General features: G+C 38.8%; 1 protein-coding gene across 5 annotated transcripts in view; it reads right to left on the bottom strand.

Annotated features, from left to right (window-relative positions):
- The window catches only part of HERC2 (HECT and RLD domain containing E3 ubiquitin protein ligase 2), a 211,708-nt gene that overhangs the window by 62,420 nt on the left and 131,125 nt on the right, over positions 1 to 18,163 (bottom strand). For all 5 annotated transcript variants that reach the window (XM_021075343.2, XM_021075345.2, XM_021075344.2 and 2 more), the window contains 7 exons: positions 12,456 to 12,646; positions 11,366 to 11,471; positions 11,180 to 11,271; positions 7,494 to 7,669; positions 3,701 to 3,812; positions 1,560 to 1,641; positions 1,314 to 1,457 (listed from right to left, as the gene is read on the bottom strand). In XM_021075343.2, coding sequence (XP_020931002.1) covers positions 1,314 to 1,457; positions 1,560 to 1,641; positions 3,701 to 3,812; positions 7,494 to 7,669; positions 11,180 to 11,271; positions 11,366 to 11,471; positions 12,456 to 12,646 — 903 coding nt within the window. The remainder of the gene's footprint in view (positions 1 to 1,313; positions 1,458 to 1,559; positions 1,642 to 3,700; positions 3,813 to 7,493; positions 7,670 to 11,179; positions 11,272 to 11,365; positions 11,472 to 12,455; positions 12,647 to 18,163) is intronic.

Below are 18,163 nucleotides of genomic sequence, written 5' to 3'. Positions count from 1 at the left end.
TGGACTTGAGGAAACCTCTGTCTTCTCTGCTCACCTGCAGCTACAGGGCCACCTGTCAATAGGGTCAACAGCAACCAGTGCTCCTCACGGCCACTGGAGCTGACACCAGCCCTGGATTCCACCTCCAGACTTTACAGAGGAGAAAAGTAAAATGCCCTCTTGCTCAAGCCATTATAGTTTGGATTTTCTGTTATAAGGGGTTAAATCTAACTCTATTCAGTATAGGCACGAACTGAGCTTTATCTAGTTCAGTTCCCTTCCTCAGAGGCCAAGCGAGCACAGTACTCTGAAATATTACTCAAAAAATGTGTCCTTATTACTGGAATTCACAGGCACTGGGAATCTAATGAAAGTCACAGGCACTTTCCCCAGGGGAAAAAAAAAAAAAAAAACATTTAAGCAGAGAAAATTATGATTTCAAAGGTGCTATGAACCTGAGACCATAGCTCCGAGACTGAAAACCCCCTCCTTGGAGGGGTACCCCCCACATGTCTGGAAAGCCAGCAACTGCTGGTCTCCAAAAAGTTTCATGTAGCAGGAATAATTAAAATCCAGACTACCTGGAGTTTTACATTAGCCAACTTTTATTCCTAACAATATCTAAAATATGCCACAAATGAACCTACATACAAAACAGAAACAGACTCAAAGACACAGAGAACAGATTTGTGGTTGCCAAAGGGGAGGAGGAGGAAGTGGGATGGACTGGGAGTTTGGGATTAGTAGAAGCAAAATATTACATTTAGAATGGATAAGCAATGAGGTCCTACTATACTGCATAGGAAATTATATCCAATCTCTTGAGATAGACCATGATGGAAGACAGTGCGAAAAAAAGGATGTGTACAAACATGTATGATTGAGTCACTATGCTGTATAGCAGAAATTGACACAACCCAGTCAATCAACAACACTTTAATAAAATTAAAAAAAAAAAAAAAAAAAACAAGAATGCAAGGAAACTTTACAGAAAACTTTTCAAAGCCCCAGTTAATTACAAAGCATGAGGAGTTCCCATTGTGGCTCAGTGGAAACAAGCCCAACTAGTATTCATGAGGATGGGGGCTCGATCCCTGGCCTTATTCAGTGGGTCAGGAATCCCGAGTTGCCATGAGCTATGGTGTAGGTCACAGACACAGCTCGGATCCCGCGTTGCTATGGCTTTGGTGTAGGCTGGCAGCTGCAGCTCTGATTCGACCCCTGGCCTGGGAACTTCCAGACGCCACAGGTGCAGCCCTAAAAAATAAGAAAAAAAATTACAGAGCATGAGCGACAGGCCTGTTTGCGTATTGAGTGCCACAGCCAGGCCCTACCTGAGTGAACGGCCACCTTCTTAACCACATAACTGCTGAGCGCTGTGATCTGCCGGGGGATGGGCACAGTGCCGCTGGAGATACCCAGACCCAGCCGACCATTCGTGGCTTCTCCACAGGCGTACACCTTTCCTTCCACTGTCACTGCAAGAACAGGAGGGAGGAGAGGATTCACTTTTCACAACACAACTATGTTTTCAGTGCTAAAAATAATTTAAAAATTTTTAAATGTTAGAAGAACCATACCTGCAAACAAGCTTTTAGAACCACCAGCCACCTGTACTACATTCAAAGCAGACAGTGTCTCAGAGAATGAAGGAACTTTTATCTAAAACAAGATTTTTTTTTAAAGCAAAAGAGAAAAAAGAAATTTTATTTACACTTTTAAAATTACAAGTAGGAGTTCCCATTGTGGCTCAGCAGTAACGAACCCAACTAGGAGGATGTAGGTTCAATCCCTGGCCTCGCTCAGTGGGTTGAGGATCCAGCATTGCCGTGAGCTGGGGTGTAGGTCGCAGACTCAGCTCAGATCCCACGTTGCTGTGGCTGTGGTGTAGGCTGGCAAATGCAGCTCCGATTTGACCCCTAGCTGGAGAACTTCCATATGCTGCAGATGCAGCTCTAAAAAGCAAAAACAATAAATAAAAATAAAAAAATTTTTTTAATTACAAATAATCTTATTAGATGGTACCAAGAATTACTGTTAATTTACATGGTTATATTAACCACATAAGTTATCTTCTCTTAGACGTACACACTAAAGTATTTTAAGGATGAAGTGATACACTGAGATTTACTTTAAATAGGGATGAGGCTACATAGACAATACAGACAAAAATGTGACCATCTACAACTGCTTAAGCTTGCAAAGGGACAAGAGTGCTCAGGTCCCTATTCTTTCTCCCTAGATACATCTGAACATCTCCATAATAAAAGGTGAAAACTAAAATACACATAACGTCAAGATATAAACAATTTTTGGTAAACTACATTTGATCTCAGGCCATATGCTGCTCATTCTTGCTAATTCTGATGTCTCTAAGAAATGACATGCTTAAATGTCCCATTAGAGATGGGTGTGATTTCATTTAAAATTATTAAAGAGTTTCCATTGTGGTGCAGTGGAAACAAATCCAACTAGGAACCACAAGGTTGTAGGTTCAATCCCTGGCCTTGTTCAGTGGGTTAAAGATCTGGTATGGTGTGGTGTAGGCTGTGGTGTATATAGACTGGCAGCTGTAGCTCTGATTAGACCCCTAGCCTGGGAACCTCCATATGCCGAGGGTGTGGCCCTAAAAAGACAAAAAGACCAAAAAAAAAAAAAAAAATTATTAAAACTAAGAAACTCTTTATGTTTCCCATGTGTCAGAAAGTATCTAACAGTCACTACTACTTTGGGAGGAGAATGTTCATCACAATGGTGAAGCACCAATCCACCTTTCATGTGCAACCCCAGGGACCACGCACCCTCCAGGCTGGATGGTCATGCCGGAGGCTCCCAGAGCTTTTGGGCTCCACACACATCCAAATGCAGTGAGGGTGCCTCCAAAACAAAGGCTGCTGAACTGCACAAGATTATTTTCATTGCACTAGAATGGCAAGACTTAAAACTGATGGGTTCTTTTCAGCTTCTCAACAATGTAGGAAATAAGGGATCGTACGATGACTGAAATTTCACAGAATCCTAAGAAGTAGAGACTCTCATCTGAAAAGAAACTGTTTCCATACACTAAAATGTAGAGGAATCTATTCTGTGGCTCTTCAGGAGCTAAAGTGAATTCAACTGCAATTCAAATGCATCATTTGTTGTAGCTACTCTTCAAAATAGAATTATAGGAGTTCCCATCGTGGCACAGTGGAAACAAATCCAACTAGGAACCATGGGGTTGTGAGTTTGATCCCTGGCCTCACTCAGTGGGTTAAGAATCCGGCGTTGCGGTATACTTTGGTGCAGGTCACAGACACGGCTCAGATCTGATGTTGCTGTGGCTTGTGGCATAGGCCACCAGCTGTAGCTCCAATTCAACTCCTCGCCTAGGAAACTCCATATGCCATGGGTAAGGCCCTAAAAGGCAAAAAGAAAACAGAACTATACTCTACAATTTTCTGTGCTTGACAAATCTTTTCAAAAGTGTATGTTCTAGTTTATAAAACAGCAACAATGCAACTATACTTAGAGTGTACTATTTTCCAAGGAAAAAAGCTTCTCAGAAACTAAATTTGGTAATGTTGATGAGGTCATGTCAAGAATTACTTAAGAAAAGTCAATCAAAAAAAAAAAAAAAACCATACATAGATGGTAAAACCATTTTAAAAACTTCGAGAGGCCTGGCTGTTGCTGGGTCCGAGCAGCACAGGGTGGCAAGGGTGGGGTATCAGACAGGTACCTTGGAGCCCTTCAGCCCGCCCAGCTGGTCCTTGTCATTCAGGCCCCACACAAACACTTTGGTTCTTATTGTGGCCGCCGATTCCAGACTTGTAGCCTTCTTTCTAATAAGGCTAATTGAAGGAAAAATAAAAACAGAAATAGAGGTCGATCAGCATAAAAATTTTTTCAATGAAAAGAACAAGCTCAAGTACACAAAGTTTGCTGGTAACTATCAGAAATTCTTAGAAAAGTTGTTTTATTTCAACAAAATCTGAGGTTAGTGTTTCAGAGGATTAAAATTTCTAGATACTAGCATGCAACCTTTTAATACTAGAATTTAATTTTAGCTTTTTATTTTGATGGAGCTCTTCCTAGGAGACACTGTGACGTTCTCTTTCTCCCTAAATACGAAGTTCAACATGACAGGTTTTAATAACCAGAGCAATTCCTGCCCATCACCTCAACAAAAAGCTACTACAGATGTAATTGGAGAGAATACCGGTTAAATGAACCCCAGAATCACCACCGGGACTGGCACTGTGGCCATGTCCCTAAACCCAAACATCTGTTAGTGACATTTTTTTCCCCCAAAGAAACAATAAAACAGATGTAGCCATATGGCCTCTGAGGTACGTACTCTAACACAAACACATGTCCCAAGGCAAAACTGCAATCTTCTTCCTTTATATCCTCTGCCCAATGTGCTGGTCAGCTGGGCTTAAGGTCCCCACCCACATTCTGCCTGAGGAGGCCTGCTCCCCACACTTGAAGCTCCTGAGGCAGAGGCAGCTGGCTCCCGCCACCTCATTCATCCCATTTCCTGACCTGCCCTAGACAGGAAGTTTGATCAACAAAGTCCACCAATTCTTGAACTGGTGAGAACACAAAGTACATGAATAGAGTCAGATTTTCTTGGTTAGTCTGATGCTAGGTGGTAAAAAACTGCTCCTTCAGTGTTTGAGGTTTTGGCTTTATTTGCTTTGGTTCTATTTGTATAAGCTAGGAGAGACAACTGAAGTCTCGAGACTAGATTGTAGATAGGTAAGATGTTTTAACATGTTACATACTAATGAATATTTACTTTAAGGGATCAAAATTTTATAGCTTGGGGATAAAATGTAGGAAAACTAGGATGTCCACTCTCACCACTGTTATTCAACATAGGATTGGAAGTCCTAGCCACAGCTATCAGACAAACAAAAGAAATAAAGGTATCCAAATTGGAAGAGAAGAGGTAAAACTGTCACTCTATGCACATGACATGATACTATATATAGAAAACCCTAAGGACTCAACCCAAAAACTACTCGAACTGATCAACAAATTCAGCAAAGTACCAGGATACAAGATTAACATTCAGAAATCAGTCGCATTTCTGTATGCTAACAATGAAATATTAGAAAAGGTATATGAAAATACAACACCTTTTAAAATTGTACCCCCAAAAAATCAAACACCTGGGAATGAACCAGACCAAGGAGGTGAAAGACTTATATGCTGAGAACTATAAAACATTCATCAAGTAAATTAAAGAGGATTCAAAGGAATGGAAAGATAGCCCATGCTCCTGGGTGAGAAAAATTAATATTGTAAAAATGGCCATACTACCCAAAGCAATCTACAGATTCAGTGCAATCCCTATCAAATTACCCAGGACATTTTTCACAGAACTAGAACAAACAATCCAAAACTTTATATGGAACCACAAAAGACCCAGAATTGCCAAAGCAATCCTCAAGAACAAAAACCAAGCAGAAGGCATAACTCCCCCAGGCTTCAGACAATATTACAAAGCTATAGTAATGAAGACAGTGTGGTACTGGTACCAGAACTGAATAGAGAACCCAGAAATAAACCCAGACACCTATGGCCAATTAATCTTCAATAAAGGAGGCAAGAATATAAAATGGGAAAAAGTCTCTTCAGCAAGTGGTGCTGCGAAAACTGGACACTTGCCTGTAAATCAATGCAACTGGAACACACCCTCATGCCATGCACAAAAATAAACTCAAAATGGTTTAAAGACTTAAACAAAAAACAAGACATCATCAAACTCCTAAAAGAGAACACAGGGAAAACATTCTCTGACATCAACCCTACAAATGTTTTCTTAGGTCAGTTTGGCAAAGCAATAGAAAGAAAAACAAAAATAAACCAATGGGACCTAACCACACTGACAAGCTTTTGCACAGTGAGAGAAACCATAAAAAAAAAAAAAAAAAAATCAGAAAGACAACCTACAGAATGGAAGAAAATAGTTTCAAATGATGCAACCAACAAGGACCTAATCTCCAAAATATACAAACAATTCATGTAACTCAACAGCAAAAAACAAACAACTGAAAAATGGGCAGAAGACCTAAACAAATGTTTCTCCAAAGAAGACATACGGATGACCAAGAGGCACATGAAAAAATACTCACCATCACTGATTATTCGAGAAATGCAAATCAAGCTCACACCAGTCAGAATGGCCATCATTACTAAGTCTACAAATAACAAATGCTGGAGAGGGTGTGGAGAAAAGGGTACCCTCCTGCACTATTGGTGGAAATGTAAATAGGTACAACCACTTATAAAAAACAGTATGTTGGTACCTCAGAAAACTAAATCTATCTATCTACCATACGATCCAGCGATCCCAATCTGGGACAAATATCTGGACAAAACTTTCACTGAAAAAGGTACATGCACCCATATGCTCATAGCAGCACTATTCACAATAGCCAAGACATGGAAACAACTTAAATGTCCAATGACAGATGAATGGATTGAAAAGATGTGGTACATGTACACAATGGAATATTACTCTGCCATAAAAAGAACAAAATAATGCCATTTGCAGCAACATGGATGGAACTAGAGACTCTCCTAGTAAGTCAGAAGGAGAAACACAAATACCATATGATATCACTTATATCTGGAATCTAACAGACAGCACAAATGAACCTCTCTATAGAAAAGTAACCAACTCATGGACTTTGAGAACAGACTTGTGGTTGCAGAGGGGGAGAGAGTGGGAGGGACTGGGAGTATGGGGTTAGTAGACGCAAACTACTGCATTTGGAGTGAATAAGCAATGAGATCCTGCTGTGTAACACAGAGAACTATATCGAATCATTTGTGATGGAACACGTTATAGGATAATGTGAAAAAAAGAATTTATATATAACTTGGTCACTTTGCTGTACAGTAGAAATTTACAGAACATTGTCCATCAACTATGATAACAAACATGGTTAAATATCAAAACAAAAAAAAAAATTAACAATAGGAGTTCCCGCTGTGGCGCAGTAGGATCTGCAGTGTCTTAGGAGCACTGGGACAGTTTCGATACCCAGTCCAGCCCAGTGGGTTAAGGATCTGTGTTGCCACAGCTGCAGCTTAGGTTGCAACTATGGTTGGATCTAATCTCTGTCCCAGGAATTTCATATGTTCCCGGGCCACCAAAAAAAAAAAAAAACCTAGCAAAAAAGGCTGTACAATATATATCACACCAAACCATTTCCATAGGAAAACACAACTAGGGGCAGATAAAAAAGAAAACTATCAGAATGTATATCAAAATATTAACAGTGATATTTCAGGTAGAAAAATTAAACATTTTTATTCCTTTTAAATGATATTTTTCTAAATACAGTTATGCTTCTAAATATTTTCCTAAAATTAAATTATAATTTTTGAAAACTCAATATTTACCAAATAGTCCTATGTGCATAAAACTATTCTCATGATGAGACACACTCCAATTAAACATTGGCTTTTGAAAGTGAGTTTTGGCCCAAGCATCACCAAGAGCAAACAGTTCTTACCTCCCACTATTGCCTTTTTCATCTTCCTCTTCTTCATTATCTGATGCTAAGAAAGGAACTGCGGCCAAATCTTCCTCCTCTGCACGGATCCGTCCAAGTAGGATGAGACCATGGATCTTACAATCAATTCCTGAGCTTCTGCACTGCTTTATTGCAATTTCAATATACCTGTGATACTAGACACACACACAGTGAGCTACAGAGTTTTCAGAATCAAACACATTAGATACTTTAACTGGAGGGAAAGACATGCGGGACACGGAATGTGTAAAAAATTGGGGCTCCTTTACTTAAGTTCTGGAAACATTAGGCACTGCTGATGCAGCCGTGTCTGAGTGGAGTTTGCCTTCAAAAGAAGTCATATATTCATCAAGTATGTCCAGCCAGAGCCTGGGACTCAGAGTGAGTTTCTTACTAAAAGGAAATAGGGAGTTCCAGTTGTGGCTCAGCAGTAATGAATCCCACTAGTATCCATGAGGTTGCAGTTTCAATCCCTGGCCTAGCTCAGTGGGTGAAGGATCTAGCACTGATGTGAGCTGTGGTGTAGGCCGCAGACACAGCTCAGATCCTGCATTGCTGTGGCTGAGGCATAGGCCAGCAGCTGCAGCTCCGATTAGACCCCTAGGCTGGGAACTTCCACATGCCATAGGTGTGGCCCTAAAAAAAGGGGGGGGGGCAAATAAATAAATTAAAATAAAACTAAAAAGTATGATAGCCTTACTGAATGACTTTGACTTAGTGAATGACTTACTGAATGATAGCCTTTCTATCTTAAAACCTTCTTGAACCAAAATGGATTAAGAAAGAGATTGGATGTCAGGAAGTCACAAAGCCTTCATAACTTTTTAAGCATAATAAAAACATTTGATTATATACAAATTGAAAAAGCAATATGAAGAGCCCCATAACCTCATCACTAGATCAACAATTTTCCACACGTGACTATTCATATGTGGATAATGATAAGAAAATGCCAGGCAGCATGTTGTTTCAAAACTTCAAAATGTTATCACTGAAATACAGACTTTTAAAAAATATACCCACTGTATTATTATGATAGCTATAACCATAATTTCTTCAATCAACTAAATGCTACCAGTGATCAAATTTTCTGATCATGTCATAAAACATGGTTCTTGTGGGCTTTTTCAAATCATGACCCAAATAAGATGCAACCTCCTTGTTATGCTTTTGCCACTCATTTGCTAAAGTGGACTCTGTCTGGTGGGATGCCCCACAGCCTGTACTCAGCATTGCAGAGTACTACTCTTCTATCCCTGAATTTCAGGTGAAGAAGGCAGCAGGAAGTAGACACATCACTACCAAGGATTTCTTTTGCCTCAAAAGGACCTAATCAAACCTCAGGATCTACCTGGGATGTCAGAGGAAGCACAGGTCGAATAAAAAAGACAAATAGAAAAGCGAAAACTCCTACAGGAAAAAAGGACCTCGTTTCTTTCTTTAGCAAGGAAAAACCACAAGAACTCATATTTAAATGAAGTGCAGGAGTTCCCGTTGTGGCACAGTGGTTAACTAATTTAAATCCGACTAGGAACCATGAGGTTGCGGGTTTGATCCCTGGCTTTGCTCAGTGGGTTAGGGATCCGGTGTTACCGTGAGCTGTGGTGTAGGTCGCAGACATGGCTCAGATCCCCTGTTGCTGTGGCTCTGGCAAAGGCCAGCAGCTACAGCTCCGATTAGACCCCTAGCCTGGGTACCTCCATATGCTGCAGGAAACGGCCCTAGAAAAGACAAAAAATAAAAAATAAATAAAATAAATGAAGTGCAAAGTGCAGACATTGTCTGAATCATGATTCACACAAACTAACTTCAGAAGAACACTATGGGATAATTGGGACGATGTAAGTGCTCACTGGATACTCTGCAGTATTAAAGAATAATGTTTACGTGTGATGGCACTGTGGTTATATTTTTGAAGTCTTTGTTAGACACGAATACTGAAGTACTCACTAATGAAATAAGTGAGTTGCTTATTACCTTGCTTTTAGACATTCTAGTAAATCAAAATGGGGGGAACATATGGAGAGAGTGCAACACGATGGATAAAAATGCTAATAATTGTTGAAGTTGGCTGATAGGTTCAAGGAGGATTCAGTATACTTTCTACATTTTGGTTAGTTAGAAAATTCTTGTATTAAGCTATTTTTGTAGGAAAGGCAATGCTAGAGAGTCCAGTAGCTTTACAGAAGTGGTAACACTCTAGTTCTTAAGTTGGTTAGAGGGACGGAGAGTGGGCCATGAGTTTTCTGATTACTCATAATGCTTCATATTTCTCATATATGTGATAAATACTTGCCTGCCAAACAGTACATAATAAATTGTTTTGAGCTTAAAACTGATTACATAAAAGTTAATATGCCTTTTATGAATAATAATCTCAGTTGGTTGTTCATTTATTATATCTGTGGTTAACGATTTACTTAAAATACAAAAACAAAACAAAAAAAATTCAGTAGCAGGAAGTTCCCGTTGTGGATCAGTGGAAATGAATCTGACTAGGATCCATGAGGACACAGGTTTGATCCCTGGCCTCGCTCAGTGGGTTAAGGATCTGGTGTTGCCATGAGCTGTGGTACAGATTGCAGACGCGGCTCAGATCCCAAGCTGCTATGGCTGTGGCCACCAGCTGCAGCTCTGATATGACCTCTAGCCTGGGAACTTCCATAGGCCACAGGTTCAGTCATAAAAAGCAAATAAATAAAAAAGAATGGTGTTCTCCAGTTCTATTTATTGAAGACTGGAAGAAAATAAAACAAAAACCTGGTGTACTCAAAGGCCAGCTCATCAACCTGGGGCTTGAGGAAAGGAGGTGGACTGCTCCCAGCCATAGTCTCTACCACTCTTAATTAAGCTATGGCTCGCTGTGTATCAGCTTCTTCAAAGTAACATACTGGGATCACCTTGAATTTGTCAAAAAAATAAAATAATGACTAGAAAACTGCATTTAACTTAAAAATAAACTCACTTATATTAAACTTTTAGACAAATAAAAAGTCAACTACTTTTATCTTTATCCCACTATCATTACATTATTATTGTTTCATTAATTTCTCATAAAACAGTATCAGTAGTACAAAAAACTGCCTTAACTTATATTAAGTATATTTAATTTGCTAAAATAATGTTGACTTCTGTGTAGAAAGATTTGTGAGGCAGCTCTGCTCTCTAATACAGGGTTACTATTCAAAAAAACTGTTAAAAAAAGAATTCTCTTAGAATCTTCCAGGGAGAAAATTAACTGGGATTCATTTTGAAAATTTCCTTTTACCAACGAAAGGTATGAAAAAAAAAAAGGAATTTCAGTGTCACATGTATGGTCAGAAAGAATCAGTACAGACTAATGGAGAGTTAATGTGATTAACACCACCCTAGGTACACAGAGCACCCCTCCCCCTTCCCCGGCCCCATGCCTGGCCATGACTTCTGCTGGGAGCTTCAACCCTTGCCTCTTCATCAAAGACAGTATGGAAGAAATTTATTTTCTTTTCAAGCTGACCTGACAAGCAATAAATTTAAGTAGTACACATGTCAAATTTTAAAATAAATACAATTACTTAATTAAGGGGAAAAAAATGGGCTCCATGTTAGTACAGAAATGGTCCAAAAAAAGTCACCTCCATTGCCATTTGCAAACCATCAAAAAGGAACGCCACCTAACTACTTACCTCTGTGCAGTCATTCAGAAGAGACACTGTGGTGTCAGTGGGGTTAATGTTGATTGTCTTTAATTCAATTAGGTTATTTAGGGAATTTCCACCTAGAAAAAAAGGAGCGTAAAGGAATCCAACAAAGGACATAGGAGTTTAAATTATATGATGGAAGTGACTTTTTGAGTAAACTAATTCAATTACCTGATACGACAACAAGGGAGGGCATGTAGCTACTGTCAGCAGGATCTACTATCATTTTTAATCTATGAACAAGAACATCTGGGAAAATCTCCAAACGAATCCAATGCTTTAAAAAAAAAAAATGCATTCTTAGTAAAATTCGGCTATAATTTAGGTAGAAAGGCAGTATCACCAAAGCTTGAATCTAAATGAGATTTTTTTATATATCTAACATGGAATGAGAGATAGAATTTGCCTTTAAGCTGACAAAAACCAGAGTACTATAACTCCATTACTTGCTCCTTAGGAGAAATCTCTCTTTAAGTTCCAGAAATGGTGTTTTTAAACTCCTGATCTAAGGTAGTCCCTTAATGTTCATCAAGGAGTGGGTTACAGAAAACACTGGAGGAAAAGCGCCTTTCTCCAAGTCTAACCTCCATGTCTGCAGGAGGTACACCATATGTAAATGTGCAATTACAAAAGCATTCCAAATATCAACACATATTTGTTAGGACAGATGAGAAAAATTTCTTACCAGAATTAGAATCTGTCTGAACTTGCATATTTTACATGGGGGAGTAAAATAAAACAAATCTTATACTCTCTATCAACTGGTCAATTAGATAAAAATCTGCTACCTATACTGTTTAAAATCTCTAATAATAAAAATTGGAAGGCATATTACTCTGTAACTCTAAAATAATTTTTTTTTTTTTAATCTTTTTGCCATTTCTTGGGCCACTCCCGTGGCATATGGAGGTTCCCAGGCTAGGGGTCCAATCGGAGCTGTAGCCGCCAGCCTATGCCAGAGCCACAGCAATGCAGGATCCGAGCCACGTCTGCGACCTACACCACAGCTCACGGCAACGCCGGATCCTTAACCCACTGAGCAAAGGCAGGGATCGAACCCGCAACCTCATGGTTCCTAGTCGGATTCGTTAACCACTGAGCCACAACGGGAACTCCCTAAAATAATTATTAACTAAAATATAGAAGGACTAAAAATTGCTGCCATCGCAGTATACCTTAGTAGGTTTTCAAAGTTCACTTGAAGCGCTAAAAAGACACCTAAATAAAAGCATTTCTGTAAGTGCCCCTGACGCACACTTACCTTTCCCTGAGAGCCAGAGGACTGCCAGCAGGGCTCGCTGCCGTCAATGAGCCGAGAAGCCTGGTTTACAGAGGACGACACATTTAGGCTCTTCACCATCCGTGCCCAGCTGTCCAGCAGCATTCCTGGCTGACTATTATGACAGCGCTTCAGCTGTTTTCCAGAACGGCCACAAAATATTGCAGACTGTCCTATTAAATGGTGGTCAAACAGTGTTAATACTTGTGAGACAGAACCTTTACAACCAAGAAATAAAGAATGTTATATCGTGAGGAACATTACATATTTATTTTCTTCAAGAAAATACTAAATTTTCAAATTAAACTTTTTTTACAAATACCTAAAATGGCTTCAAAAACCTAGTTAAAGTATTTTACCTCAATTTATGAGTTGAAACTCACATAATGCTACTATTTATTCCACTAGACTCTTTCAAGTAGAGACAGTGATACATTTCCATATAGAAGGATACATACAAACTGGGATGAAGTTTAATAACAGCGCTTACACAAAATATTCTTATTAAAAATGCTTTCCTTTTGCCACAGAAATAAATTTGTGAAGAGTTTCTACTTCCATTAACAGCAAATCTGGAAATTCATTGAACTCTCCCACTGAGGACAACGAGAAGAGGCAGACAAAACATTTAAAGATGAATAAAATCTTAAAACTATCAGAGTTTAACAAGGCAGTAAAGAATTACAGGACCAGAGTCAAAGGATGACTGAGAGGAAAAGTGTCCAGATGAGCTGTTCTGTGGATCAGAGGCTCCTTTGTACTGGTGGTATTTGAGTTTCTAAGGAGAGACTTAAAAAGGTCACACACCACTTCTGATGGCCTCTTTGGGCAGAGAGGCAGGAACCGGAAGAACCAAAGGGAAGAGGATGGCCACAGAAAAACTCATACTTTGAGCTGAGATCCCAAGAGGAAGGATGAGATCTGCAGGGCCATCTGTTTTCAGATTGTAGCTCTACATGAAATCATCTCAATCAATGAAACTATACTGAAGTGATAAGCCCAGAAAATTACCTACCTCAGTTACTTGGAAGATCAACCCTTTCCCCCCAGTCCCTGGAGAAAGATGTTATTCTACGCCTAAAACTGACTCAAGAAATAATTTTTTAACCATAATGTCCAGTACATGATGGCATATGAGACAAGAAAATATGACTAAAAGACATAGAAAGACAATAGAAATAGACCCACAGAGGTTCCAGATATTAAAGTTATAAGGCACAAATATTATAATCACTATACTTACTATTTTTGAAAAGACAATGAATTCTTAGCAGAGAATTGGAAACTATTAAAAAAGATAGAAAGACTAGAACTGTCCAGAACAGTAATTAAAATTAAAAACTCAAAGAACAGGTTTATCAGTAGACTAGACTCAGATGAAAAAGAGAATTGGTAAAAAAAAATAAAATAAAAAATACCTGGAATGATGAAGAGCAAAAATTAAGAAAATATAAATGAGGAGCTCCCGTCGTGGTGCAGTGGTTAATGAATCCAACTAGGAACCATGAGGTTGCGGGTTTGGTCCCTGGCCTTCCTCAGTGGATTAAGGATCTGGCATTGCCGTGAGCTGTGGTGTAGGTTGCAGAAGCGGCTCAGATCCCGCATTGCTGTGGCTCTGGCGTAGGCCAGCGGCTATGGCTCCAATTCAACCCCTAGCCTGGGAACCTCCATATGCCGTGGGAGCGGCCCAAAGAAATGGCAAAACAACAAAAAAAAAGACAGAAAATAAAAATGGGATGACAGAGGAAAGAGGAATCCCAAAAAAGAAGGAAGAGGCAATAGGGCAGAGATAATACCTGAAGAAACACTGAATAACAAAAAATTTTCCAGAACTGACAGCAGGTATCAAGCCACAGATTTGAAAAGCCCTACTTTGAAAGCTAGAAGAGTAGATCTTAAATATTCTTATCACACAGAAAAAAAAGGGTTTGGTGATGGTAACTGGAAGTCCTGCTGTGGCACAATGGGATTAGCAGCATCTATGCAGTGCCAGAACACAGGTTCGATCCCTGGCCAGTACAGTGGGTTAAAGGATCCAGCATTACTGCTATTGTAGCATAGGTTGTGACTGGCTCATATCTGATCCCTGGCCCGGGAACTTCATTTGACATTGGATGGCCAAAACAGCGGGGGTGGGGTGGGGGGGTAGTAATTATGTGAGGTGATGAATGTGTCACTAACCAACCTCATTGTGGTCATCATTTTGCATACATATGCGTAACAAATCATCACACTGAACACCTTAAACTTAATGTCATGTCAACTAAAGCTCAAAAAAACTGGAAAATGAACTAACTGAAAGCTCTACTAACTCCAAGAAAGAAAAGAAACACACAGGTATGCAAATGTAAATTTTACTTAAGATAAAAACAAAAGAATATGTCACAAGCAGACTTAGAGGAAATAAAAAAATTAAGCAACGTTAATGGAACAATAACTAAACTTGCAGCTAACTTCAGCAGAAGTAATATAAACCAAATTACAATGAAATAGTATTTTTAAAGTGCTGAAAGAAAAGTTCTGCCACAAGTCTTTTTCAAAAATAAAGGAGAAATAAAACACACACTAACAGAATTCATAATCACGAAGATGCATCAGAGAAAATATTAAGGCCTGTCTACTCTTTAGGCAGGAGAAAAATGATGATAGAGGAAAAGTGAAACATACAGAAAGGAATAGAGGAAAACTACAATATTAAGTATAGGAAAAAATCTAAATATTGAAAAATAAAATAATAATCATATGTTGTGTACTGTTAAAAATGTACATGTGGAAGACACAACCACTCAAAATCTATGGGATGCTGTAAAAACAGTGCTCAGAGGGAAATTCATAGCAATACAAGCCTTCCTCAAAAAAAAAAAAAAAGAAAAATATCAAATCAACAACTTAACCCACCACCTAAATGAATTAGAAAAAGAAGAAAAACAAAACCTAAAGTCAGCAGAAGGAAGGAAATCATAAAGATCAGAGAGGAAACCAATAAAACAGAGATGGAAAAAAAACAATAGAAAAAAAATCAATTAAACCAAGAGCTGGTACTTTGAAAAGGTAAACAAAACTGACAAACCTCTGGCCAGACTCACCAAGAAAAGCAGAGAAAACACCCAAATAACAAAATAAGAAATGAGAAAGGAGAAATCACTACAGATACTACAGAAATACAAAAAACTATAAGAGAATACTATGGACAATTGTATGCCAACAAATTTGACAACCTAGAGACAATCTGTACAACTTTCTAGAGACTTACAACCTGCCAAAACTGAATGAAGAAGAAACAGATCAACTGAACAACAGATCACTAGAAATGAAATTGAATATGTCATGAAAACACTCCCTAAGAATAAAAGTCCAGGACGAGATGTCTTCACAGGTAAATTCTACCAAACATACAAAGAGGAACTTGTACACATCCTCCTCAAACTTTTCCAAAAGTTGGAGAAGAAAGAACACTCCCAAGGACATTCTATGATGCCACCCTCACCCTAATACCAAAACCAGACCAAGATACCACCAAAAAAGAAAACTACAGGCCAACATCCTCAATGAATATAGACTCAAAATTTCTCAACAAAATCCAACAACATATCAAAAAGATCATATGCCACGACCAGGTGGGATTCATCCCAGGTTCACAAAGATGGTTCAACATATGCAAATCAATCAACGTCATACACCACATACATTAACAAAAGAAAAATCAAAAACCACATGATCATCTCAATAGATGCAGAGACAGCATCTGACAAAGTCCAACATCCATGATCAAAACTCTTACCAAAGTGGGTATAGAGGGAACATACCTTAACATAATAAAAGCCATTTACCACAAACCCACAGCAAATATAATACTCAACACAGAAAAGCTGAAAGCCTTCCCACTAAAATCTGGAACAAGACAAGGATGCCCACTCTCACCACTGTTATTCAACATAGGATTGGAAGTCCTAGCCACAGCTATCAGACAAACAAAAGAAATAAAGGTATCCAAATTGGAAGAGAAGAGGTAAAACTGTCACTCTATGCACATGACATGATACTATATATAGAAAACCCTAAGGACTCAACCCAAAAACTACTCGAACTGATCAACAAATTCAGCAAAGTACCAGGATACAAGATTAACATTCAGAAATCAGTCGCATTTCTGTACGCTAACAATGAAATATTAGAAAAGGAATATGAAAATACAACACCTTTTAAAATTGCACCCCCAAAAAATCAAATACCTGGGAATAAACCTGACCAAGGAGGTGAAAGACTTATATGCTGAGAACTATAAAACATTCGTCAAGGAAATTAAAGAGGATTCAAAGGAATGGAAAGACAGCCCATGCTCCTGGGTGAGAAAAATTAATATTGTAAAAATGGCCACACTACCCAAAGCAATCTACAGATTCAGTGCAATCCCTATCAAATTACCCAGGACACTTTTCACAGAACTAGAACAAACAATCCAAAACTTTATATGGAACCACAAAAGACCCAGAATTGCCAAAGCAATCCTCAAGAACAAAAACCAAGCAGGAAGCATTACTCTCCCAGACTTCAAGCAATATTACACACAGTAATCAAGACAGTGTGGTACTGGTACCAAAACAGATAATACACCAATGGAACAGAATAGAAAACCCAGAAATAAATTCACCTACAGTCAATTATTCTTAAACAAAGGAGGCAAGAATATAAAATGGGGAAAAGAGAGCCTATTCAGCAAGTAGTGCTGGGAAAACTGGGCAGCCACATGTAAATCAATGAAACTGGAACACACCCTCACACCATGCACAAAAATAAACTCAAAATGGTTTAAAGACTTAAACAAAAGGCAAGACACCATCAAGCTCCTAGAAAAGAACACAGGCAAAACATTCTCTGATATCAACCTTACAAATGTTTTCTCAGGCCAGTCTCCCAGAGCAACAGAAATAAAAACAAAAATAAATCCATGGGACCTAATCAAATTGAGAAGCTTTTGCACAAGGAAACCATAAAAAAAAAAAAATCAAAAAGACAACTTACAGAATGGGAGAAAATAGTTTCAAACAATGCAACTGACAAGGACTTTATCTCTAAAATACACAAACAACTTATACAACTAAACAGCAAAAAAGCCAACAATCCAATTGAAAAATGGGAAAAAGACCTGAATAGACACTTCTCCAAAGAAGATAGATGGCCAAGAAGCACATGAAAAAGTGCTCAACATCTAATTATTAGAGAAATGCAAATCATAACTACCATGAGATATCACTTCACACCAGTCAGAATGGCCATCATTAGTAAGTCCAAAAATAACAAATGCTGGAGAGGGTGTGGAGAAAAGGGAACCCTCTGCACTGCTGGTAGGAATGTAAGCCGGTATGACCACCATGGAAAACAGTATGGAGGTACCTTAGAAATCTATACATAGAACTACCATATGACCCCCCCCAATCCCACTCTTGGGCATATATCCAGACAAAACTTTCCTTGAAAAATACACATGCACCCACATGTTCACTGCAGCTCTATTTACAATAGCCAAGACATGGAAACAACCCAAATGTCCATCGATAGATGAATGGATTAAGAAGACGTGGTATATATACACAATGGACTACTACTCAGCCATCAAAAGGAACAAAATAATGCCATGTGCAGTAACATGGATGGAACTAGAGACTCTCGTACTGAGTGAAGTAAGTCAG

The sequence above is a fragment of the Sus scrofa genome, chromosome 15, assembly GCF_054392235.1.
Source record: "Sus scrofa isolate SSC_HxYL_T2T_F1_AM1 chromosome 15, Sscrofa_HxYL_maternal_Yorkshire_Landrace_v2.0, whole genome shotgun sequence".
NCBI classification, from domain to species: domain Eukaryota; kingdom Metazoa; phylum Chordata; class Mammalia; order Artiodactyla; family Suidae; genus Sus; species Sus scrofa.
Note: the sequence above shows the minus strand (reverse complement) of the source record. Positions and strands in the feature narration are given on the sequence as shown.